The 25226-nt window shown below is 48.3% G+C and overlaps 2 protein-coding genes across 9 annotated transcripts in view; both read right to left on the bottom strand.

The window, feature by feature from the left end:
• Positions 1–8273: 8273 nt before the first annotated feature.
• On the bottom strand, positions 8274–12524 carry Nkx6-3 (NK6 homeobox 3). Its single transcript, XM_047547889.1, has 3 exons — positions 12143–12524; positions 10003–10172; positions 8274–8513 (listed from the first exon to the last, which is right to left on the bottom strand). Exons 1-3 carry the CDS (start codon positions 12522–12524, stop codon positions 8274–8276), a joined length of 792 nt encoding a protein of 263 aa, XP_047403845.1.
• A 2876-nt stretch (positions 12525–15400) lies between these two features.
• The window catches only part of Ank1 (ankyrin 1), a 216224-nt gene continuing 206398 nt past the window's right edge, over positions 15401–25226 (bottom strand). For 3 of the 8 annotated variants that reach the window (XM_047550105.1, XM_047550110.1, XM_047550108.1), the window contains exons 41-44: positions 25027–25110; positions 23936–24076; positions 23570–23702; positions 15401–18129 (exon numbers count right to left, since the gene is read on the bottom strand). In XM_047550105.1, the coding sequence (XP_047406061.1) occupies positions 23604–23702; positions 23936–24076; positions 25027–25110 (324 nt within the window). In that variant the 3' untranslated portion in view covers positions 15401–18129; positions 23570–23603. The other 5 variants (XM_047550107.1, XM_047550109.1, XM_047550111.1 and 2 more) reach the window with 4 other exon arrangements.

Below are 25226 nucleotides of genomic sequence, written 5' to 3'. Positions count from 1 at the left end.
ATATTAGACCTTCCCACAGGTATCACAGCCGTGGTTGAGATATCTGGCTACGGAAGCCTGTGGGCCCTGTCATGTATCCATCCTTCCTCAGGAAGAGAACCTGGACCCTTCACTGTTTTGCTTCCATCTTGCTACCTTCTGGGGCCATTTGTATCTTTATTATTTGGAGAAGGTAATGCTACAGAATTCAATATAGGCCATTTGCAAACAACTCTACAGGAGACAGGGAGAACCAAAATGTGGATTTAAGTTAAGTTTGATTTTTAAAATCACTATTTCCCAAATTTATCCATGCTGGGTGCCCTGGCACCTGGTTAAGAAGGCATATTCCATTCCCACCCCTCTCCATCTGAATACCCAGGAAGGTCCCCAGGGATCTGAATGTGTAACAAGTCCTATTGTTGGGTGAATCTGGGAAACTGCCTAAATGGACATCTCTGCCTACTCTATCCAGATACTGGTAGCTGACTATGAAGGCACAGAAACACCACTAAGAAAGAGGACGTTTGGGGGCTGGGGTTGTAGGTCAGTGGTAGAATGCTTGCCTAGCACGTGGGAGGCCCTGGGTTTGATCCTCAGCACCACATAAAAATAAATAAATAAAATATTAAAAAAAAAAGAAAGAGGACATTTGCTATAAAATAATGTACCAAACACATTTGATCAGTGTGTCTTTTTTTTTTTTTTTTTTAGTTGTTGACAGACCTTTATTTTATTCATTTACTTATATGTGATGCTGAGTATTGAACCCAGTACCTCACACATGCTAGGCAAGTGTTCTACCACTGAGCCACAACCCTAGCCCATCAATCAGTAGGTCTTTGGTTAGAGGATTTCACCTAGCTGTCTTGTGTCTGCTGGAGACTTGGAACTTCTATATGAGTGGGTAGTGGACTGGTCTGGCTTATTGCTAGGAGACACAGGTGTCAGCCCTGGTTTCACCCACAAGAGTTTTGACCTTGGACAGGTCACCTCAGACTTTAAACCTCAGTTTTTTTCATCTGCAAATTGGGAATAAAATATGATGATTAGTTTGAGAAACAAATGCAAAGGTGTATGAAAATGCACCAAATTTCTAATGAAATAGAAAACAATTCTGAAATTCATGTGGACCCACTGCCACAAACCAAAGAGCTAAGGCAATTATAGCAAAAATGACAAAACTGAAGGTATCACACTACCCAATTTCAAACTATACTATAAAGTTATTGTAATTAAAACAGCATGGTACTGGTATAAAAAATGATCACATTGACCAATGGAACAGAATAGAAAGCCTAGAGATGAACCCACACAGGCACATATAGTCAATCAATTTTCAACAAAGGTGCCAAGAACACACTATAGGAAAGGCGCAGTCTCTTCAACAAATGGTGCTGGGAAAACTGGATATCCACATGCACAAGAATGAAATTGAAATCCTATCTATAAAAATCAACTCAGAATGTATTAAAGATTTAAATTCAAAACCAGAAATTATAAAATTACTAGAAGAAAACACAGGGGTAAAGCTGTATGTCACTAGTCTGGGCAATGATTTTTTTGTTTGTATTTTGATTTGACTCCCAAAGTGTAGTCACAAAAGCAAAGAAACCCCGCAAAAACAAATGGGACTACATCAACTAAAAGCTTCTGTACAGCAAAGGAAACACTGAAGAGACAACCTTAGATGGGAAGAAATATTTTCAGTCCATACATTTAATAAAGGTTTATCATCTACAATATATAAGGAAGCCAAACAATTCAACAGCAAGAAAACAGTCCAGTTTAAAACTGGGCAAGGAGCTTAAATAGAGGATTCTCAAAGGAGGGCACCACCCCCAGTCCTTATTTTTACTTTTTACTTTTTTTTTTTTGTGGTGCTGGAGATTAAGCCCAGAGCCTTGTGCTTGCAAAGCAAGCATTTACTTTTAAAATCTTTTTGTTTTTGCATTTTTGTACGTGGAGATTTAACCCAGCGGTGCTTAAACACTGAGCCACATCCCCAACCCTTTTTATTTATTTATTTATTTTTGAGATGAGGTCTTGCTAAGTTTCTTAGGGCCTTGCTAATTTGCTGAGGCTGGCTGACCTAGAACTTGTGATCTTCCTCTCTCAGCCTCCCAAATTGCTTAGATTGCAGGCATGTTCCACCACTGAGCCCAGCTTTATGTTTAAAATATTTTTGTTTTTGTTTTTATTTATTTATTTACTTTAGTGCTGGGGGTTGAGTCCAGGAGCACTCTACCATTGAGCTACATCCCCAGTCCTTTTTAAATTTAAATTTAAATTTTGAACAGAATTTTTTTTTTGTGTGTGTGTGTGTGTGGTGCTGGGAATTGAACCCACGGCCTTGTGCTTGCAAGGCAAGCACTTTACCGACTGGGTTATCTCCCCAGCCCTAATTTTAATTTTGAGATAGGGCATCACTAAATTGTTCACAGCCTCGCTAAACTGCTGAGGCTGAACTTGAATTGTGATCCTCCTGAACTATGCACTTGAACAGCATGTCCTGAGTGACTTATTGACCTTCACAGAGCTTTAACAACAGGAGTGGCAGTGGATGTGGCTGCTGCTACAGCATTGTGGTGGAACCACATGGCATACTCTTGGGAGAGGAGCAGAATCACTGCGACTATTCATGGATGTGGAGTGTGTCAGCCAATTTCTCTCCATTTGGAAAACAGGCACACTAATCACCCACAACTTTTGGAAGATAAACCAGTTAAGGGGAGCGAAGCATTTGGAAGGACCCCCCCTCTCTCAAAAGATGCTGTAATCTTCCCTAGGCCCTGGACCTTCTGCTTTTTAGGGAACAGATGCCTTTTTGGCACCCTGATTGACAGGTCCCATCAAGCTCTGGGTCCTACAGACAAGGTGACACAGGAAATACCTTAGCCTCCTCCCCATGACCTCAGCCTCTGCTAGGAGGCCTGTCTGTGTTAGATTCCTCCATGAACCCTCCACCCATCCTTACAGCCAAGTTGAAGTGATGTGATCCCAAAGGGAGGATTGTTATGTATTTGGTACCATTTTGTTTATCTGAGCATCATCAGGGAAAGAATTGTTCAAAGCAAGATACTTTTCCCCATGAAAATCCTTCTCTGGATTAGGTGTGTTCTGAAATTCCTTTCTCCTTGTCAGTCGTTGCTGGTGGTCACTGTCCAGTGTCTCCAATCATAGGCCCCTTGGAATGTAGTCTTCTGACACAGCTCGAGGCCTTACCTGGGAGAGCAGTATGTGGACCCTATGATAGCTATTTTCTTACCCTCAGAAGATTCAATCCCCAGTATCAATATATATATACACCAATGTATATCCAGGATCTCACACATAGTAGGCACGCACTCTACCACTGAATTACATCCCCAGCCCTTTTAAAATTTCATGTGAGACAGGGTCTTATTGTCCCAGACTGATCTTGAACTTGTGATCCTCCTGCCTCAGCCTACTGAGTAGCTGGGATTATAGGTGTGCTCTATCATACCTGGCCTCAGAAGAGTTTTCTTATTCTGCTTATGGTTGGGTTCCAACTGTGATATGGTCACAAATGCTGCACATCTACCTATATTCATTCATATCAGTCTAACATTATTTTTTTCTGGTGTTAAGGATTGAACTCAGTGTCTCTTGAATGCTAGTTCCAGTGGTCCTACATCCCTAGTTCCAGTCTAAAAATTTTGTAATTTGGACCATGATTTGTGCTCTGAGAAGAGGGGCGTTATGCACGCAGTCACAGTTGTTCACTCTGGTGCCTCTCACACTGCAGTGTGCACACAAACCAGATGGATCTTGCTAACAGGCTGATTCTAAGATGGGGCCTAAAATTCTGCATTTCTAATGCGTCCTTATACGAGGCCACTACCGTGTGTATGGATCAGTTCTTTCCATTGCAATGTCTTGAGCAGGGGTTTACAGACCCAGAGGCCTTCGGGAGCCCAGCAGGCGATGAAACTGTGTGGACCACAGGGACTGGAGTGGGGAAATGGGAGAAATAACTCATCAGGCCAGGCTCACCCTGCTAAACCGCAAGCTCCAGTTTCTGTAGAAGCACTGTTGTACTCCAAAGGAAACACATCTGCAAGCTGAATTCAGCCTTGGGTACCTGGTTAGACTCCTTCCCTCAAGTTCAGAATCTTAGAGGTGTTTCTGGGAAATGTATATGGTCATTCATGGAGTCCTTCCTCAACCTCCTGGATAGTGACTGACATGCTGGAATCAGAGCCCTGACACAGACAGGGAGCTGTGACTTTGGACCCACTTATCCCACTCTTGAGCAGACCTGTTTAGAACTGCTCTGCTGCTTATGTGAGTTGAAAGAGGGAGAGAGTGTGGGTGCGCTCCTATTTAAGTGCCCATACCATCTGATACTTGATGCATGATTTCATTTGTTGTAGAACTGATTTACCAGTCTGATTTGTAGATGAGGACGACTGACTTAAAGAGCCTAACCTGACTTGGTCACAATGACCCAGCTACTATTTGGTGAAGTTGAGACTCAAATCCAGTACTGTCAGCCTCTGTCTTTAGTCCACTTGTGCTGGGTAATTTATGAATTAAAGAAATTTATTTGTCATAGTTCTGGAGGCTGGGAAGTCAAGGTGCTGGCAGCCTCAGTGTCCAGTGAGGGTCTAGTCTCTGCTTCTAAAATGGTACCCTGAATGCTGTGTCCTTACATGGCAGAAGGACAGAAGAGGCCAAAAGGCCTTCCTCCAACCCTTTTATGAGGTGACTAATCACATGCATGAGGGTGGAGCCCTCATGGCCTAATTACCTCCCAAAGGCCCCTTCTCTTCATATTATCACCTTGGAAGTTAAGTTTCAACATATGAATTGCAAGGGACTCAAACGTTCAAATCATAGCAGCTTCCAAAATCTTCTTTGAGTGATATAGAGCTACTGTTTCCTATCTGTATATGCCAGGCACGCTCATTATTGAAAATCTACAAAAACTTGCAGAGGATGAGTACTTGTTATATATTACATACGAGCAAACTGAAGCTCTGAGGTTAAATAACTTACCCAATGATACAGAGAGTTGTGGATCAGTGATCTGAGTCCAGTTCTAACAGACCACATTGCCGTATGCCACACTGCAGGGTTAGCAGTTTTCTGGGGTCAAATCCTCAGGTGGCCTGAGTATGAGGAAGAGTTACCAGAAGTGAGATTTCAGTTCTTCATCTCTCTTCTGATTGTTGCTTTCAGGATGTGGCCATTCCAAAATTGATAAAATATTGACATCCACCTATTCTCACCCCTGACCTGCTGAGAAAATGCCCCCGAGTCTTCTAATCAGAAGATACAAATATGAGGGTTGTGACGAAAATCTGTGCCCACCTATTGGAACTTTATTGAGACACCCATTATAGTAGACTCCAAGGCTGTTGAGAGCACAGGATTCAATTTCTTTCCCCTTGTCTCTGAAATGTTTATGATGTGGAAGGAAGAGCTTCAAGGAGTATATGAATTTGCAAAAAATTCTGTTTTTGTTGGTTTGTTTAACTCAGAACATATAAGAAGTCACTCCTATGATCAGAGATAAAAGCAGGGACTTTCTTCAAGATGGATGAAGTGAGAGACCCTGTGTTCTCCCTAGCAACACATAAATGTGTGCACACCCACAGAGAATAAGACATTCCAAATATCCTAAGTAATCTAGGTCATTCACCTTGGAACTCTGTTCCTCCTTCAGGCTCCAATCTAGTCTTTGTAATAAGTGTAAGCACAATAATTAGTGAAATGGAGACAGTGCTTCTTTTCTGCTTGATCCCTATGTTCTGGCCACCTATAAAAGGCAGTTAAAGGGAAGGAGTCAGAAGGGATAGCAAGAAAGCTGAAGTCTTTTAGCCAAAGGTCCCAGTGGTAGGTGTCCCGGAACTTTGAGATGGAAGGAGGTTTTGTTTAGCTCAGCAAATGTGTCCTGGGAAAACCTTTCCCCATACTTCTTTCAATACTGACCCCAAATGACTTGAATCAGACGTCCATGCATTATAATTATTATAGAGTAGTTAAGATAATAGTATGCTTAAGGAAAAGCAAGCAAACACTTTTTTGGTTTTTGTCACTTTCATCTTTCTCCATACCTGCTCTATGATTTCACACCTGGATGTCAACAGGCTCCCCCAGCCTCAGTCAATGTTGTGCACGGCCTGGATCCCAGAGCCTACTGAGTTTTCTCTTCTTTATAACCTGTGATGAGTCTTAGCGTCCTCTCCAGGGGACATCCCTTCTACTGCAGCAACAGACGGGCCTCCCTCAGGAAGATCATGTCAGCAAAGGGTTCTTCCTTGAGGTCTATGGTGGTCCAGCCTGCTCTGGCCAGCAGTACACAGAGCTGTGCTCCTTTCCTATAAGTTCCATTCCTTCCCACTTGATGAAGAAAGACACTAATATCTGAGCAGGTGGTGTTGTCAGGGGTTAACTTATAGGCTACAAACAATTTATGTTTTCTTGTCATGTTCCCTCTATCTTCTGAAACAAGTATATCAGAGGGTCTTGTAATCAGCTCTGAGGTTGCCTCTTTTGTGAGTTGGTTTAGGAACTTTCTGAGCCTCAGTTTTCTCAGGCATGCACCAAAAATAGTACCTACCATCCAAGTTTCCTGTGGAGTGGAGGGCAAATAACCCAAACATTCTACCTGGGAGAGATTAGTGGGAGTCCAATTTATTTTAGTGCTTCTAGGCTCTCTCCCATTGTCTTTTCCTTCTGGTACCTGATTCTCTCACAGATAATTTCCCCCACTAGGAATAGAAATTCCTGGGGGGTCAGAGAACCCCACTAAATTAATCAAGGGTTTCTTGGCACCTAGGACAGTTCCCTGGCACATACCAGAGAGATGAGATTTCAAATTGACCCCAGTCATGAAACTATCAGCAACAGACCCAGAGTACAGACTCCTGGGAGCCAAGCCACTGGCTCCATGATAGCCTGTCTGGGACCCCACCACCAGTATCCTACAACTCATTCTTTTCATAGAAGCACATGAGCCATGGGAAGGTTTCTGGGTCTTTTATTTATACTCTTTGTTTTTTTAAAAGCCAGTGAGGATGGGCAAACTCTTGGTCTCTTCTGGGCTGCACTCCTCCATGGCCAGCCCTACCCGCCTCCCCCAGCCCACCCTCTCCCTCCTGCCAGTAGTTCAGTATCACCTGGGGTGAAACAAATACCACCCTGCAGGCCAATGCCCTCTGGTGGCAGCAGCCCCAAGGCCAGGCTGCAGGGTGATCCCAGGAAAGGCAAAGCAGTGGATTCTCGGCATGCTGTTTGGCTTAGCCCTTCCCCACACCTTTCCCTGCTCTGGGGCTCTCCCTCTCCCTGCCTGGATGCCCATTTCGGAGGAGCAGGGGTTTCTGAGGGTCCTTTCCAGCCCTTCCTTTCCTCCCCTGCTGAGATGCTGCTCCCTTGTCTCAGGTGGTCCTGTCCTTGGGCAGTGTGAATGCCCAGGTGGGTGGCTCTCAGGTGCAGCTTTGCACTAGGATTCTCCCATCTTTTCTCAGTCTGCCTGCAACCTCCTCTTGCCCAGTCAGTGTCTTCCTGTCTCCGAAAGATCTGTCTTGAGAGTGAAGTGGAGACAAGAGGCCAAAAAGATCCCTGCGGCTTAGATGAGGGATCCTTGATTTTGGGTGTCAGGGGTAATCATCTCCCTCAGGATTTCCTCAAACCTGGGTAGTAATGGGCTTGGGCCTCTCTGTGCAAAGATCTGAGGAATGTACCCAGATATGCCAACTCCATATTTTCTTCTGTGGTCAGCCAGCAGTTGACCTGGACCCAGGGCCCTAGTCTCTTCACTCCTCAGCCAGCTACCTCCCTGGGGGAAGCCCCCCCCAACCCCTAACACCACAGGTGAATCACAGTGGCACGTCTGGAGTCCCATAGCCAGTTTTCTGGCTGTGGAGCCTGGTCATTTTAATATCCCTGTGCAATTAAAAATCTGCAGAATTGGCAGAGAGGTTTGCAGGTCTTCGGAGGGTGTGTGTCTCCCTTCTCCCTCAGCTAGACTGACCATTCCCCCCAACTCCTCTTCCTCCCCTCCTTCTATCTTTATCCTCTTTTTCCTTTCCTCCTCTTCTTCCTCCCTTCCTCCCCTTTCTTCCCCCCTTCTCTTTCGTCTCCTCCCTTCCTCCTCCTCTTCCTCCCCTTCTCTTTGATCCCCCTCTGAAGCCTCTGCCTCCGGTTCCCCGGCCACGTGGGGAAGGGGAGGCTGGCCCTGGCCTGGCCGCCCGCGGGCTGCCCGGGACCTCGTGTGCGGTGGGGACCGGCGGGCGGGCTGGCGGTGGGGCTGGGGCGGGCGGGCGTCAGACACTGTGCGCGCCCAGGCTGAGCACCGAGAAGGCGGCGCGGTGCTTGCGGAGTAGCAGCCGTATCTTCTCGTCATCGGAGTCGGGGTCCAGCGGCTTGTTGTACTCGTCGTCCTCGTTCTCGGAGGTCGCGCGGTCCCCGCCCGCGCCAGCACTCCCGGGGGCTCGCGGCGTGGAGGATGAGGGCTCCAGCGCACTCTTCTTCCTCCACTTGGTCCTCCGGTTCTGGAACCACACCTGGGATGAGAAGGACTCTGAGGACCACACACGCGCAGCACCCCCGGGCCGCTGTGTAAGAGGACAGCTCCACTTCGCAGAAAGTACCGCAATCCTTATTTTGTAGGAAAATAAATGGCTCGATTTTGAAGTGAACTGTAATAGTCACGTTACGGGTGGGTGGGGAAGGGGGCGGTGAAAGCAAGGAAATAAAATAAAAAGTAAAATAAAATAATGGCGGTGCAGATTCAGGGCAACCCTCCCTGTCAGTGTAGCTTCCTTCTCTTTTGCCATCTGGAGCACGGGTGGGAGATGCTGAAATGCCAGGGTGGAAAGGGGTTAGTCCAGGTGGGGGCACATCACTTGGGATTGGGGTGTGGCTCAGTGTAGACCCTAAACACCAGGATCTGGGTCCAACCCCAGGCCCCCCAGAACAAAAAAAAAACAAACAACAACAACAAAAAAAACCTCCCCTCTTTTAACTTCTTAGACTCTCACTGAACTTCATTAATAATTTCTTCTAATACGTTATTTGGGATAAAGAATGCAGACACCTAAAGAGGAAAAAATATACCTAAGAGGGGCCCAGATTATTTCCTTCCTTTTCCATTCATCAGGGTTCACTCCAGCAGGGCAAAACATTTGTCTGAAGAGGTGGTCCCAGAGGCTGGTAGCAAAGCCCAGACTAGGGTCTCAATCTGCCCCTGGTACCTGTGTGAACCTGTTGACTGCTTCACTACGCCAGGCAGTTCTAGCACAGCTCCAGACTTTCTTCTTTGATGTCCCCACCCAAAGTCTCTGGGGAGAGCTCTAATGTCAAAGTTGGAAAAGTTGCCCCCAGCAGTCTGAGGAGGTAAAAGCAGGTCTTCTGAGGCCTATTTATGAGGCTATTTCAGGCTCCCTGGGGTGTGAAGTACCAGACCATATGGACCCTCCCTAAATCTCTTGAACTGCAAGGTTTCTTACAGCTGGTATCCCATCCCATCTTCTTTTCAGATGGGTGAGCAGAAAAAGGTGTTTTCATTCTTTGAACCAAGAATGAAACCAATCCAGTTCCTTTTGGAGATCAAGAGGAATCCAGTTTTAATTTGGCTGCCATTGGTGCTTGGGATTCCTGGCCCAGACAGTGGAAGAGGGGGAAAGCCTGAGGTTGGAGTCCCACAGATCTGATTTTGTATCCTAGCTCTGCCCTTATCAACCAGGAAACCATGAGCAAGACGCTCAATTGAAATTGTTTCTTCATCTGTAAAACTAATAATAATTAAATGAGGAACTCCATAAAAGGCATTCAGCTTAGGGTTATTAGATGACAGCCATTTATTTTGGTTGTTGTTAATTATTATAATCTCTAGGGTTAGATGGGCAAGCAGTACCCACACACCAGGACAGCCTCTCTATGAGGAGCTGGGAGTTACTGGGAAAGTGTGGCTGCCTCCCTCCCACGCAGGGGCATCCTGTCCTGGCAGGTGCCCTCACTGCAAGGCAGTTACCTTTGCCCGCACAGACTCACCTTGACCTGTGACTCAGTCATGCCCAGTGAGTATGCCAGCCTTGCTCTCTCAGGACCAGCCAAGTACTTGGTCTGCTCGAAGGTTTTCTCCAGGGCAAAGATTTGGTGCCCCGTGAATGTGGGCCGGGTATGCTTTTTCTTGTGGATGCTGTCACTCAGGGGATCTGGGGCTGGTGGGAGGAAGGAAAGTGGGATTAACAGGAAGAAGGGGAACCTGGGTACCATGCACTGTCCACAGGATGTAGCCCTGCCCTACCTCTCCCACAGGGTGAGCTCCCTCCTGTGGAGAAGCCATTGGGGTTGCTGGGGCATCATGATATCTCTCACTTTAGTTGCATTACTGACATTTCAGATAACAGTAACTGTGACCTCTGCTGTGTCTTAGTGGATAGGAGTCCCAGAGAGCAGTTGTCCCAGGTTATAGCTATTTAGGGATAGCAGGGCTTAGAACCAGTTTTGTTGCCTTTTCGTCTAACGTTCTCTCTACTCAATAATGCTCTGCACAAGACACCAAGACAGAAAGGTTCCTTCAGGTCACCAAGACAAGGTCCCAGGAGCCTGTGGATTTCTCCCCACTTTCTTGCTTCTAAGTCCCATTTCCCCAGGTCTCTTGGAAAGCAAGGAGGGAAAGCCTCCAGGTCCAGTGTACTATTCCCCTGTGTCACCAAGCCTGAAGATCATATGGCTACAATGACCCTGGAGGTATGGAGGGCCGAGATCCCAGTCCCAGCCAGGGCAGCCTGCTCTGGGGCAGCCGGGTTCAGAGGAAGCAGAATCACCGGGTGTTGGGCCTTGGTCAGGGCAATCTGACAACACAAGTCCCATCTCCTCTTCTTATAGGTGGGGAGACAGAGGCACAGAAGGAGGAAGAGACCTCCTGAGAGACCATCATCTTCAGTCCTGGCTCCCTTTACTTAATTTGGTCACTGATTTTCTTAGTTCTTTTCTTGTGTACATGCAATCAGGATGGAAGAGTGGGGTGGAGGAGGAGGTTGGAGGTCAGGAAGGGGCAACTTGAGGCTTAAAGTAGCCAAACAACTGGGCTGTAAAACAGGTTCTAAGAGATGAGGTCTCTATCCTCATAAAACTCCCCAAGCGTCAGGTTGAGGGAGAGATAGGCTGTCAGGCAGTGTGGCAGAGGAGAGGCAGCTGTGCTTATGGGGTGTCCACGGTTGATCCCACACCTCATTGCAGTGGGGGAGCCTAGAGAGCAGACAGAAGTGAAGGCTTCCTCTGCCTGCCTCCCTGGTGAGCCTCACCTGCCTGCACGTGTCCCTGCCACCTCCTCTAGTCTCTGACTTGCATCCTGGGCCACCTGAACTGGTTCTAAAAACTGGGGCTCAGGGATGGGTGGGATGAGGAGAGTCCCTCCAGTAGTCAGGGCAAGTTCAAGTTGGCTCAGCCAGCACTCTGCAGGCTGGACTGCTGTCGCTGCTACTGTTGATATAAACCCTGAGAAGGAAGGGAAATGAGCCCTCTCACTCACAGGCAGGACCTCGATGGGGTCAGCGTGCAGTGTCCCCCGAAAGATGCCAAGCATGAGGGGGCTCTTTGGGAATGTGACTCAGTGGCAAATTTCCTTCACTGGGGGTGGGGTTTGCCTTTTTTGGGGTGAAAAAGCGGCGGCAGGGCTCTGGCCAGAAGCGACATGAACTGCCACAGGCTGGGGGTGTAACTCAGTGGTAGAGAGCTGGCCTAGCATGTGTGAGGCCCTGGGTTCCATCCTCAGCACTTCATAAAAATAAATAAATAAAATAGAGGTATTGTTTCCATATACAAGTAAGAAGTTTTTTTTAAAAATAAGCTGCCTCTTAGATATTGTGGAGGTTAGAGGTGGGCAGTGTGAACTTCTCTAGGTCTGGAAGTCCCCTGGGAGGGCAGCTGAGGTGGCAGTAGATAAGGTGGGGTCAGACACCTGTGTCCAAGCAAAGCTGGGGTTGGAGCCAGAGAGGGTAAGTTCAATTCTGCACCGAGCTGAGAAGATGGACCCAGGCGACTCTGCTGAGCTGCCTAATGGCGGCTGAGGTGAGGTGGGCAGGGTGAGTTCCCTATCTCATACCTCTTCCTCCTCCTCCCCTGAGTCTGGGTGGCTCTGGGTGGGCTGGGCTGGGCTGGGGGTGGATGTTTGCCTTCTACTCACTGTTGCTGCACTGCCGCCCGCCTCGCCAGTCCTGTCCTGTGTCCGCCCAGCAGTTCCGGGTCCGGGTAGGGTACTCGTTCCCAGCCTTGGAAAAATTCCCCACTTGGGGGCCATAGTAGACCCCCTGGGAACCCAGTCCACCGAAGCCTGCCACGTGGGGGTAGCTGGAGAGGAGGCTGCTGTTCGGCGTGGCCACAGGCCTGCTCAGGATGTCTGTGATCCCATGGGGGGTCCCGGCAGCCAGCTGGGGGCCCAACCCCGGAGGGCTGAGCTTGTAGAAGGAGTTCTGCATGGAGTACTGGCACACCGGGGCCTTCATCTCTGAGAACTGAGCCAACGGCGTGTTGTTCAACAGGAATGTCCCCTGCAGGTTGGACTCCATGATCTCCGGGTCAAGCAGCGGGAAGGTGAGAAGCCCAAATCCAGGCCCCTAAAGCTGGAGACCCCAGATTCCAGCCCAGAATCTCATGGCAGGTTTGGAGAGTCAGAAGCAGCCCCAAGCCTCTGACTGCCCCCCACCTAAAGCATCCGGCCCAGCCCTTGACCAGGGACTGGCACCCACGTCAGCTGCTCGGAAGTCAGGTGCCACTAGGGCAGGTGGGGGCTTCCCTGGCGCTCCTTTCCTCTCTGCCTGTCCTGGCTGGAGAAGGGCACTCCTCACGCTCAGCACAGCCCCCTCCTCTGCTTCCGAGTCTGGGGACCCTCCATGAGAAGTTTTAAGTTCAGAGAAGGGACATTTCCCTGATAAAGATATGGCCCATTAGAATACAGACTGGAGACTGGCTGAGCTGTGAGAGCTGTGCTGCCATTGGTTGGAGCCAACACGGGCCTCACATTGGCTTTTCCTAGACAAATTGCACTTTGAAAGATTGACTGTAAAATCAGCCAGTGTGTGTGTGTGTGTGTGTGTGTGTGTGTGTGTGTGTGTGTGAGAGAGAGAGAGAGAGAGAGAGAGAGAGAAATTAGCTCTAGAAGCTCTGTTCATCATCAGAGGCTCCACCTGCTCCCTCCAAGTCCAGTATCTAGGAAAAGGTGGGTAACTGGGAAGTCTCTGGAGGTTCCTGAGGCAGCTGGACGTCACAGTTCATGCAGCTGCTCCCCTGAGGGTGAGGAGGCTGAGCTCAGAGGTCACTTTCTTGAGCTGCTCCTGCCCCTTTATGTGCTGATGTCCAGGCTATGCAGGAGAACTGGCTGCTTCCCTTTCCTCCTCCATGCTGGGAGAGGGTAAGTGCAGAGGCTTGGAAATGCCTGCTTTCCTGTGGGGAAGCAAAGCCCTGTGACTAATTTAAGAGCCTGGGGTGGGAGCCCGATGGGCAGATTGGGTTGGGGTGGGCAGTGGGCAGCGCTCAGGGTGGTGGGTATGTGCATTTTCCTGCCCACTAAAGTCGAAAAGGGGGTTGTGCACATGTGTGTTCTCACCTCTGCCTCTGGGCAGCCTTCCTTGACCTCCTCCACTAGAATCTCTTCCCCATTTGTGACTCTGCTAGAGCAATGGCCACATTCTGTCCTGCTTGGTGTCTGGGATTGAAATTGCTGATGCTGAGATGTCCCCTGCTTCCGTGGTGGAGTCCTGTATCAAACACTTGATTGTGGCTCAGTAAATATTTGATGCATAGAACTGGGTTAAATCTTAGTGCACCCATATGCTTTTTTTCTTGAATGAATTTTTACAATGTATGAGGTTCTACTGGAACAATCTCTCATTTTACAAACAAGGGAACTGAGGTACAGAAGAATCAGAACCCACTTTCCAGGTAACAAGTTTATTTCTGTTTTGAGCAACATTCTTTCCTGAAGTTATTGTCTAAGAAGGAAAACCAGCGTGCCACTTGTCTGAAAATGCAAAATGACAGAAAAACTAGTGACAGGTGGACTTCTGCCCTCCCTCTGCCTGGCAGCCCAAAAGCCCTTGCTGATCAGGCCACAAACTCTGCAGAACTCACTCTCTTATCACTTGTGGTCTGTGCTGATGAGAGACAAGAGATACCCCTTTTCTGGCCCTCTGTTGGTTTCTAGAAAAAGGCAGAGTCCAGGGTTGGGGAGGGCAAGACTCTGAGCCACTCTCTCTGTGGCATAGATTTAGGTGAATTTAAGGAAGACCTTACAAAGGGTATGAGATGATTTTTCTTTAAGTTTGGATTATAAACAAGAAAAAAAAATGGTTCTTCTCCTTCTTCTTTTTCCTTTTATTTATTTATTTATTTTTTATAGGTAGGTGTAACTTTTTTTTCTTCTTTGTCTTTCTTTCTTTCTATCTTTTCCTTTTCCTTTTTTATTTTGAGACAGGGTCTCATTAAGTTGTCCAAGCTTGCAGTCCTCCTGCCTCAGCCTCCTGAGTCCCTGAGATTATAGGTGTGCATGACCAGGACCAGCAAGAAAGAAAGGTTCTGATTTGTCTAAGTTGGTTTTCTACCAGGCTGCGTGCATCACCATCATTTTGGTAGTTAGTTCTGATTCCCAGGGATGTCACAGGATCCCACCCGTACAACTATAATTCAAAAACCTTTTATAAAAGCCCTCTGGGTAATGTAAATGCACAGTAAAGACTGACTCATTTTTCTGGGGGTCCTTTCAGATTCTGAGTTCTCTTGGGGTGGAACAAGAGGTGGGGATTTTCCAGGGACCTTGGAACCATGAATTGTTCATTCCCTAATAATGAGAACCTATGAAGAAAGAAATTTGCTGCAAATGATTTGACTCTTATTTAATGCTAAGACTAAGGGTCTGAGAATCCCAGAATGGCAAACAGAAGAAACTTTAGCAACTGCTGAATTCATTCCATTTGACTGATGAGGAAACTGAGGCCAGAGTGGTGACCAACCTTGCATGAGGTGTTAGAAACTAGACAGAAACAGGGCCAAATCCTCTCTATAGCAAGGGTTGGTTCCTGAATGTTTAATGTCATGGGATGCAGGACCAGATGCTTTCATGGGGAGAGCTAGGATGCCACTCAGTGTATACTAGTCCCAGACCTGGACTGGTGGTACACTGGTAGTTTGTGGTGTCCCTTCTCCCACCTCCAACTTCTCCCCATTTCATGGTAACATTTAGGCTATCCCTTCTCTGAGGGTTTCTCCCTGGATAGGCAGTTTAAATTAAGGAGCTGTCCTGGCTTCCAGGAAGAATTGGTGGACCCCTCTGGGGAGTGCAGGCTTCTCCTCATTCCACCTACTGACCCTTCTTCCCCCAACCCAGGCTCTACTCTTGCCCCAGCACAAGCCCCAAAGACGAACCAGGAAGGAGAGATGGAGCCCTGTGTCATGAGTCAATTTCTTTATTAATTTTGACATTTGTTCAGCTGGTGTAGGGAGAATGGTCTATACATCAGAGTGGGGTGGGGCATACTCTCCCAGTAACAGAGCATGGGAGAGTCGAGAAATGATTTGTTTTTCATAACAATTAAAAAAATCAAGGTAATTTCAAAACTTCTAAAAAGCGTCTAATGTGCAGACTGCAGCATTCTCTAGGCATCTTGTGGAGACCCCAAACTCCTCCCCTAAACAGCTCCTACTAGCGCGGGAGCGTGCAGCCATGCCACCGAAGGCCTGGGGCCGGCGGGCCAAGCAGCCATGCCAGACGGAGCGGAAAGTGCCAAAGCAGAGCCTGGAGCCGCGGGGCCCACGCGGGGCGCTAAGAGGGGCTACTGGGTTCGGCTGCAGCGGCGACCCGGGAGAGGAAGGGACAGGATCGAGGCGGAGGAGGCGAGCCCTGCGCCTGTCTTCCTTGAGCCTTCACGGAATCGGTCCCCAGCCGCGATGCCCGGCCTCTCCTGCGGCAGGCCGGGCGCCGGGGCGCTCTGCTTCGCGGCGCTGCGCTGCTGCGGGGCGGGGCGTTCGGCCGCCACCGCTGCGCCCCGGCGCCGGCGTCCGAGCAGCGTTGGATCTCGCATGGTGCCAAGAGGAGGCTGCGAACCTGCAGCTGCTCAGACGCAGCCCTCAGCGAGAACTGCGGCCGGGAGTTGGCACTTCCTCTCCCTTGTCCGCCCCCCTCGGAGAGCAAAAGCAAACCCCGCCCCGGACGGACCGGAGCGCCTCGGCCCCTCTGGGACGCGGCCTTCTGGGCCGACCGCACTCGGCCCGGGAGGGCACCGACGGGCCAGACGGCAGAGGCCCGGCTGTTCCCGTTCCGCCCGAGACCTTTGCGGCTGGTCTCCAGGGCCTTGGGGTCTCTGACGTTGAGGGCGCTTCTGTGCTACTTGGAAGGTTTAAATGTGTCCAGAGGACACCTCCGAAGAGAGGCTGGGGAGGAAGGTGACTGGACATCCGCCACAGTGGCTCTTTGAGAGCGAGAAGAGCCTGCCAGAGTCTCTCTCCTGGCCCTAGAGGGCGCCCGCCCGGGCAAGGACGGGGCCAGATTGTGCTGATTCGGGCCTCCCTCTGCCGGAGGCTCTAATGTAACTTTAAGGCTCTTCCCTGATGGCACCGAGGCGAGGAACAGCCAGCTGTCGGTTTCCTTCCTGCCCTGACCCGGAGCCTGGCTTAGAAGGGTCTTTTGGCCAGCCCGGGGTCTCTTGGTGGTCAGCAGCTCCATCCTCCTCCGGCTCTCCTCCCACTGGACACGTGGTCAGGAGTCTCCGGAAGGGCAGAGGCACTGGGGCTGGCGAGCCTGCAACCTAGCGCCTGCACCCCCAGCCTGCGGGCTGCCTGGACTTCGAGCACCAAGTTGGCTCTGGGAGACCTTAGGGTGGTCCTGACGTCTAGAACTGGCAGATACATTCACTAGCCCTACTTCCTTCCTTCCTCTTTCACTGAAAGACAGCCTGTAGCTCCTTCTCCCGCAGCCTGGAGAAGTCCTCAGGAGCTGAGCTGTTAGTGCTTGGAACATACTGCTAAAGTGTTTCTATTGGTTTGCATAGTATTTATTGTTTTTCATATACACAAGGCTGATTACTGTACAGTTTACACTTTAAACACAGACTATGATAGAAGTGCTTGAAGATATAGAAAACCTCTTCTCTATTGGACATGCTGGTGCGACCCTGGGGCAGCCACCGGCCCTTCCCCAGCTGAGACCTTTCAGATGGAGCACTGGCTCCCTTTGAGCCCTAAAGCTAAGCCTGGGGGTCCTCACTTCCAATTCTTAAGTCCCTAACACAAGAGACCCTGAATGCACTCTCAAGGTGATGATTTTCCATTGGAAGATGATTAATACTGAAACTGGCAGAGAGAGAGAGAGAGACAACATTAAAAAAAAAATTCCAGTTTATCCACAGGAGATTCTATACAGCTTCAGAGATCACAGTAAAATCAGTGTGTAGACAGAGTGAAGCGAAGGTGTGTGTGTGTGTGTGTGTGTGTGTGTGTGTGCGCGCGCGTGTGTGGTGTGTGTGTGTGTGTGTGTGTGTGTGTCCTGAATGTCATGGAGAGCTTTCTGGAAGAAGCAATCCACTGGGGAGTAGAGGGGTTGTCAGGAATGGAATGGAATTGGTGTGTGCAGGTGGGGATGGCTGGCAGGTGAGGCCATGGGATGAAGGTGCTAAACTGATTTCATGCCTATTTTTCTTTTTCTTTCTTTTCCTCTCTCTCTCTCTCTTTTTTTCTTTCCAGGAAGCCCACATGGATTTCTTACAGATGAGGTTGGGGAAAAAAAAAATACCCTGTACGAAGTCAAAATCAAAACAATTTTTTTAGAAAAACAAAACCAAAAACCATCCCCAGCCACAAAAGAGCCCTTATTCCCTTTTGCATCCATATGCTCTCTCTTGTACTTGTTTTCTATCCTCTCTCTCCTCTCCCCTCTTGCTGCTTTTGCCCTGATTTCCGACAGAGATCCGTAGTCGATAGAGGCAGGATTGAAGACTGTAGGTCATGCGTCTACAGTCAGTCAGTCGTTCATGCGAATAGGAGACTAAAGGAAGTCCCTTACAGAGATCGTGCTGTGAGCCTAGAGGAACGTGTGCAGCGCTTCTGTAGCCCTCCGGTCCAGCTCTCCTCCTGTGTGCATGGCAGAGTGTGTGGAGTTCAGGGGTTGGGTGTTGAGGTGTGATCCTGAGAGACACAAAGAAAGGAGGAGTAGTCATTTAGAATTTAAAGGTGCAACTCTCAGCAAAACCCCGAAACATAGAGTTTAGTGCTGACTACTCAGGCAGGGTCTGATTCAAGGAAAGCAGTCTTCCCAAGAAAGGCGATGAGCAGTAAAGTGTTGTGCTTGGGGACTCTGAACTTCCCGGAATACCACCCACCCTTCCCTGAGGAAGGCAGCCTCTCAACGCCACCCAAGCTTCCCCTGATTTCTTGTTAAGTGGGTGAGTTTCCTGTGTGGGGCTCTGGAAGTTCTGCTGCCCATGGCTACTTTTTATTTAAGCGTCTAGAGTATAGTGGTTAGGATAGGAACTCCTCAGCCAGATTACCCAGTTACTTGCTGCCTGACCTTGGTTAAGTTACTTACCTGCTCTGTGACTCAGTTTCTTCTGCTGTAAAATGAGGGTAATAGGACCTACCTTAGATCTTTGTGATGTTTGAAAGAGCTAATAAATAAATATATTGCTTAGAATAGTGAGCATTCCATGCATGTAAACTATTATTGGGTTCTCTGGAAATGCTCGGTTAATGTTGTTTTTTTCTTTTTTCTTTTTTTGTTTTTATGTTTGGTACCAGAAATTGAACCCGGGGGTGCTTAACCACCAAGCCACATCCCCAGTTCTTTTTATTTATTTTTTATATTTTAAGATGGAGTCTCACCAGGTTTCATAGAACTTCACTAAATTGCTGACTTCGAACTTGTGATCCTCCTGAGCCATTGGGATTACAGGCCACCACACCTGACTGTTGTCTTTTAAACATCTGTCATTTTCTTGGCTGGATTATAAACACTCCAGGGGCAGGAGCCCCTACCTGGGGTTCCCTACAGTACCTAAGCACTCCTCAAGGTTAAGTACTCTTTGAACAAGAGACACAGTGATATTGGGAACTCAGGAAAGATAGGCTAACATCCACTTTGGGCCCGGGTCCTGGGCAGAAGAGAAATTTAAAGCTTTGGAGATCATTGTGGTATAACTACCCATTTAATTTTTGGGTAAAGTGAGACTCAAGGGGAGTAGAGATAGGGTCAGCTGGAGCAAGAAGCAGCACACGGGTGGAGAGGACACGAGCTTCATCTAAGATGACTCCACCTCTCTGCACCTGTTTCCCCTGGGAAGGAATCACCCTTTCGAAACTTAGAAAAGAGGTCCTTTCCATTCTGAGTGGCTGTGCCTGGTTCTTTCTTTTTTTTCTGTGTGCTGTAGCACCAGTCCCACCTACCCAGTGCTTGTGGCTCTTTTCTGTCTCCCCTAAACCCTAACTCTAAGGTCCCTGCAGCGGTGGGGTATGAGGGTGGACCTCCCTCATACCTCCACTTTACCTCCCCATCCCTTCCATCCAAACTACTGATAAATTTTAAACTTATTGAACTATGCTACTGTCAGAGTTAAAGCAAGTCTTGCAACCACACTCTCTGAATGAGAAAGTGTCCCTTAAAAAGAAAAACACACAAAGGTCTTTTTCCTCCTGTAGCTTTTTAGAGAGTTCCATAAAGTACAGTCAGGCATATGCAGATGGGTGCCAAGAACCAGGGCCCTGCTCAGGTTCCTGGTAATGCAGAGGGCTGTAGGGTTGCTTCTGCTCCCAGTCCACCTAGTTGTCCAGCTCCACACTGTCCCTACAACAGCACTGATAGCTCTAATACTTGGACCTAAGTACTTGGACACAAAGAAAACCCACCACCTGCTACTGTCTGCCCCAAACAATCATGCCTTGACTAAACAGCAATTTTCCAGCTTCTAAATACTGCCAGGAAACTCTCTCACCCTGCCAGGCCTCACATGTAAAAGCCTTCCCAAGGCTGGGAGTGATGTGGAGGAATCAGAATGAGTGGCTTAGTCCACTGAGTTCTGCCCTTTGGCAGGGGTTTCCACATCTTTAAATAAACTATAACCATCTTTGTCTCAGTTCAACTTTTAGACATGATGTTACAACAGTGCCACCTTACTTCTAGAATGTGTGGCAAGGAGAAGTACAAAGAGTCATAATAATTTAATCTTCAATACGAGTCAAAAATCAACTTGAGGGATAGAATCTTGAGTTATAGAATTATAATTCACCCATACTGGGTGGGGCAAGGCCCAGAAAAATCTCTCTCTCTCTCTCTCTCTCTCTCTCTCTCTCTCTCTCTCTTTTGCTGTGGACTTAGTACCCAGGGCCTCATGCATGTCAGGCAAGTGTTCTACCACTAATCTACCCACTCAACTCTGAAATCTATGTTTTAACAAGATTCTTGGGATGACTGTAATACAGGGATGTGGATGACACTTTGAGAAAGAGCATAGTAGAACTTGCCAATGTATAAAGCCCTTTCATAAACATGAACTCATCGACCACCATAGCCTTCCTGAAAGGAAAATATTGGCATTATTGGTCCTTTATGGATAAAGAACCTGAGGTTTAGGAAGGTCAATTGACTTGCCCTGAGGCATACTACAAATACAATTTGTCATTGATTGAGTGCCACAGTATGTTCTTATTTACTCTTTACATAGCTTTCACAGATATTATTTGTAAACCTTTGTATGTTATTGTTGTTTTGTGTTTTTTTTTTTTGGTGGGGGGAGGAGGGCTGGGAATTGAACCCAGGACTTTGTGCATGCTAAGCACATTTTACCACAGAACTGCATCTCCACCCCTGGAAACTTTTTTTTTTTTTTTTAAGTGTAACTCATTTTTAGAATGGACTATTTTCATCCTCCCTTGAGGAGTCTAAAGCTCCAGGCAGTTAAGTGACCTGTTTAAGGTAAACAGGAAGAGCCAGGCCTTGAATCTAGACTCCCAAACCTCAGCTTTCACTCTCTGAAGCACACAAAGCTGATTCACTATTCACAGCAGTCATGTTCTACAGAGTAGTTGTGAACACTGAATTTCTGAATGCTGAACCATTGCTCCTAAGGGAAATACAAGGCTAGGTTCCTGTGAGCCTCTGGTCACATTTTCATTGACCACTGAATATATAACCTTATTTATGTGGGATCTGTTTAAAGACACCTTATTTAATATGTATGGCTGATGCATTCACATTGACCTCACCACCAATAGCACTATAACTGATCTCTTTGTGAACTGAATCTCTTTTTTTCCCTTTGGTACTGGGGATTCAACCTAGGGGTGCTCTACCACTTAGCTATATCCTCATCCCTTTTTATCTTTTATTTTGAGACAGGGTCTTGTTAAATTGCTCAGACAGATCTTCACATTATGATCTTCGTGCCTCAGCTTCCCAGGTCACTGGGATTATAGGTGCATGCCACTGCACCTGGCTCCTGAAGCTTCTTTTTAGCACATGTATTCTCTCAGGTACATCACAGCATCTTTGTTCTTAGAAAAACTAGAAAGCCCTTTAGTACTGCTCTGGGAGAACATTTTAAACAGTAAAATGACTAACAAAAACCACAGAAATACACAAAACATGACACTAAGTAGACCATTAAAAGGATGCTTGTTTGAGCTGTGAGAGCTGAAATAAGGCAGAGTTCTCCTTGCTCAACCTCATCTGCGAATGTGCATGTCGGGCGACTCAAAATTTTTGCCATTGTATGCCTTCCTGTGAATGACCACAGAAGCGCAGTGAGCACTGGCTTTAAGCAAGTAGGGGAATCTGAAAATGAATAATGAGGATCACCTGTACATGCTTGTGAGTAGGTGGTGGTAAATATTAAGAATCAGAGCACCTGCAGCCTCTTTCCCATCTTCTCTGCAGCCCTTACTCTCATTAGAAGGGTTCAGTATTTTATTCTGCCCCTTAGGCCCTTTGGGACACAGACGGGAGCCTGCCTCCAAGCTCCCTCCCTTACCACTGTGGCTCCAGTCCCAGGTATCCCCTTTGCCTTTTATTGGCAGAGGGTTCAGCACTGTCCTGGAGCCAGGCTGCTCCATGGTCCTGACACCCGTGCTTATGCAGTCTGATCCTTAATCACTGCATGGTGGTGGTGGTGGTGGGGTCAACCTCTTTGCAGATCATCTGTGGCAAATTAAACTTAAAAAATAATACTAGATTCCCTCCATCCCTCTAGCCCCACTTCTGGTTTGCTTGTCTCCTGTTTAGGAACATTGGTAAAATCTGAGCCAAACAGAAGCTCAAATTTTAAGACCATTACTGCTGCTACTATACGAAAAATAAGGCAGAGGAGTGTTCTTTTCCCCTCACGCTCCTTTCAAAAAATTTGTGCACCTTTATATTAGTTCCAGGACTGAATCTCAGCTAACCACATCCTTCAAAGCCAGCAGCGGGTAGGACCCCTGGCAGTGCTGGGGTTAATGCTGTGACCTCCTTAAGCTGCTGAGGAGTCAGGTCTAATTTTATCCTCTAACTGGATCCGCCAGTCCTCTTTTTTGCCCAAGTGCTGAGATATGTCAGGAAGCCCCAAGTCAGCATTTCTGGTGGCTCAGGAGGCAGCGGGCCTGCTTTTTGCAGAATGCAGAAAGCCAGCGCCTGCTTGCTACTTGGCCCCAGGGATTCAGATGGCAACAACCCAGTTAGTGCTGTGCTGGGGCCGCAATGCTTCCTCGCTCCCTGCCGACTCCCACCCCGATGCATCCTGTACTGAGCTGCCCCGAGCTGGGCACAATGAAGGGCCTCGGGGCAGCTCAGTACAGGATCCCTCAGGGAGGGCCGAGATCATCAGAGCTGGTCGCCGATGCCCCCAGCACTGCACAGGCCCGCTGGAGACCCTCAATGCACAGCACGGCACACACCCCTCCTCAGCCCCACTGCCCCATGCTCACACTCGGCGTGCACTGGCACCCAGGGCCCAACCCCGATGACCCTCCTGACTTTCCAGGGAGAATGCCACCCACCCCTTGGATCTACTCAGTCCCTTCCTAGAAAGCAAGGGAGCAGCTTGGTTCACAAAATATCAAGGAGAATTTAAGCCTGGGTCCTGATAGAACTTCAGTTCGGTTCCAGGTCCTAGAGACAGCCCATCTCCAAGTCTTGGAGTTCTTCCTGTGTTGAAATATCACAACCCAGAGGGATTCTCCTGCACTGCCCTCGCCACCAACCTCTGGCGCCCCACTGCTTGGTTTCTAAGACAGGGTGACTACCTTAGATTGACAGAGTGCTTTTCACTCATTTAGGAATCCTTTTGAAACTATAGAGGGGTTAGGGGTGTAGCTTAGTGGTAGGGCACTTGTCTAACATGCAGGAGGCCCTGGGTTTCATCTCCAGCACCACCAAAACCAAAAATGGAATTCCAAAAACTGCATTTGCACACTTTCTGAGAGATAGGTGTCTTTGTTTCCTTGAAGGGGAAGTTGAGGATCAAAGACACCGTCACTAGGTTGGGACTCAGGAGAGACTGGGTAGAGTGAGCACCCTGGGAGAAGGGGAGGCAGGCAAGGAGGGAGCAGCAACTCCACTGAGGGCCAGGCCATGCAGAAAGGATGAGAAGGCTGCTGTTACCTCCTGAGAGGCTACTCCGAGGAGAGACTGGAGATCACTGTTTGCCCCTTTTCAGGCTGGCCCGCTTCACTATCTGAGCCCCCTTTCTGCCCTCTATCAGGTCCGGGTGTAGGCCACTCCCTCTTAGCTCCACCTGGAGACAGCAGCAGAGACAGAAAGCAGGACAGATCACAGAGACAGATGAGAAGAAAAAAAGGCTAAAGAACGAAAAGGGACAGTATGGAGCTGGTGGAAACCCCATCCATTAGGAAGAAGGTGATCTGAGGGACAGACCGTGCAGACTGAGCTGTGGCTAAGAGGCAGGCAGCAGGGGAATTCTCTGGGGGCTGCTCTGAAGAGTGAGGGAGCCCGCAGCCCCCTCAGTACCTTGGCATGTTTTATAAAGTACTCAATATCGGCTTCCAGCTCACTAGGGTCCTCCAGGGGCCCCTCAACAATCACCTCCTGGTGCTCCTGGGTGTCATCGGCACCAGACGAGTCTATCTGCCGAACAACTTTGCGAACGATCTGGAAAAAAGAGGGAAGGGGGAAGGGGTTAGTCAAACCATGAAGACAAAGTGTGAGAAAAGCAAGGCCCCAGAAGAGAGACCCAAGGAATACGAGGTCCTACCCTGAGGGGAGAAGAAAAGGGACTGGTCTCTTGTTGCCATTGCTTCCTGGAAAAACCCATATTGGACAAAGTCAAAAAGGCTAGAATTTGTGGAGGGCTCTTGACAGGTTCACTTAATGATCAAAGTTTGACCACATGTAAAGTCTGCCTCAAACCTGCTGAGCTTCACTCTGCCTATCAGCATCCATGAAAGCTTCTGCTGCCCATCCTCCTGTCAGTGCCCAAGGATGGAGGACATTTTCTTTTTATCTACAGTAATTCTATTCGACCCACCCAGTCCCTATTCATTCATCCATCCAAATATTCAAACACCATTTACTCTGCGATCAGAATGGGAGATGAGAACATAAAAGAGCACAGACCCTGCCCAAAGGAAGGATGAGAGATGGATGCAAGAGGTCTGGCTCTACCACAGTGCAAGCAGCAATCCTGAGATGCACATGCAAAATCCTCCCTCTGTTTTCTCTCCCTATTTCCCCTAGCTAGCATGGGGCCTGATGCCTGACAGGCAAAATCATGTCTATTGAGTTGATATATGTTCCCTACTCCATGAATGTCCATGTCCTTTTTATTAGAGGAGATGCCTGGTAGGCTGGGGACAGTCACACTAGTCCCTTAACAGCTCCATTTTAGAGGCTAAGTATCAAGGGACTAAGTTTGGGTACAGAGGCTGTGAGGAAAGCCACATCCAAACTGCTGAAGACCAAGAACACTCACACCTAAACTGCTCCTCCTGAGTGCTGGGGTGGCCAACACAGCCATGGCTACCCTGTCAGTGCGGCCCGAGTCACGCTCTACTGACAGTCCCAACCCCCCGCTCCCCAACTCAGGGATTCTCTGCACCCACCTTCTTGGTGACAATGTTGCCCTGCTCATCTGTGAACTGTTCCTCCGTCACTTGCTCCCCTGGAATATTCTGAAGCTCATTCCCCTGGAATTAGAGAAAGGGAAAAAAAAAATGTAAGATTGATAAATGGAGGTTGAGGGTATAAAAGAGCCGTGGCAGCTATAACCACATCCGATAAATCCCCACCCTGGCAGGAAACC

Source organism: Sciurus carolinensis, chromosome 4 (assembly GCF_902686445.1).
Source record: "Sciurus carolinensis chromosome 4, mSciCar1.2, whole genome shotgun sequence".
NCBI lineage: Eukaryota > Metazoa > Chordata > Mammalia > Rodentia > Sciuridae > Sciurus > Sciurus carolinensis.
Note: the sequence above shows the minus strand (reverse complement) of the source record. Positions and strands in the feature narration are given on the sequence as shown.

Bases quoted from the DNA above. Each gene is read 5' to 3' on its own strand.
- Nkx6-3 (XM_047547889.1), bottom strand. From the start codon at position 12,524: ATGGAGTCCAACCTGCAGGGGACATTCCTGTTGAACAACACGCCGTTG. The intron at 10,173-12,142 runs GTGAGTAGAAGG...TCCTCCCACCAG, and splicing joins CGGGCGGCAGTGCAGCAACA to CCCCAGATCCCCTGAGTGAC. The intron at 8,514-10,002 runs GTGAGTCTGTGC...TTCTCATCCCAG, and splicing joins TGACTGAGTCACAGGTCAAG to GTGTGGTTCCAGAACCGGAG.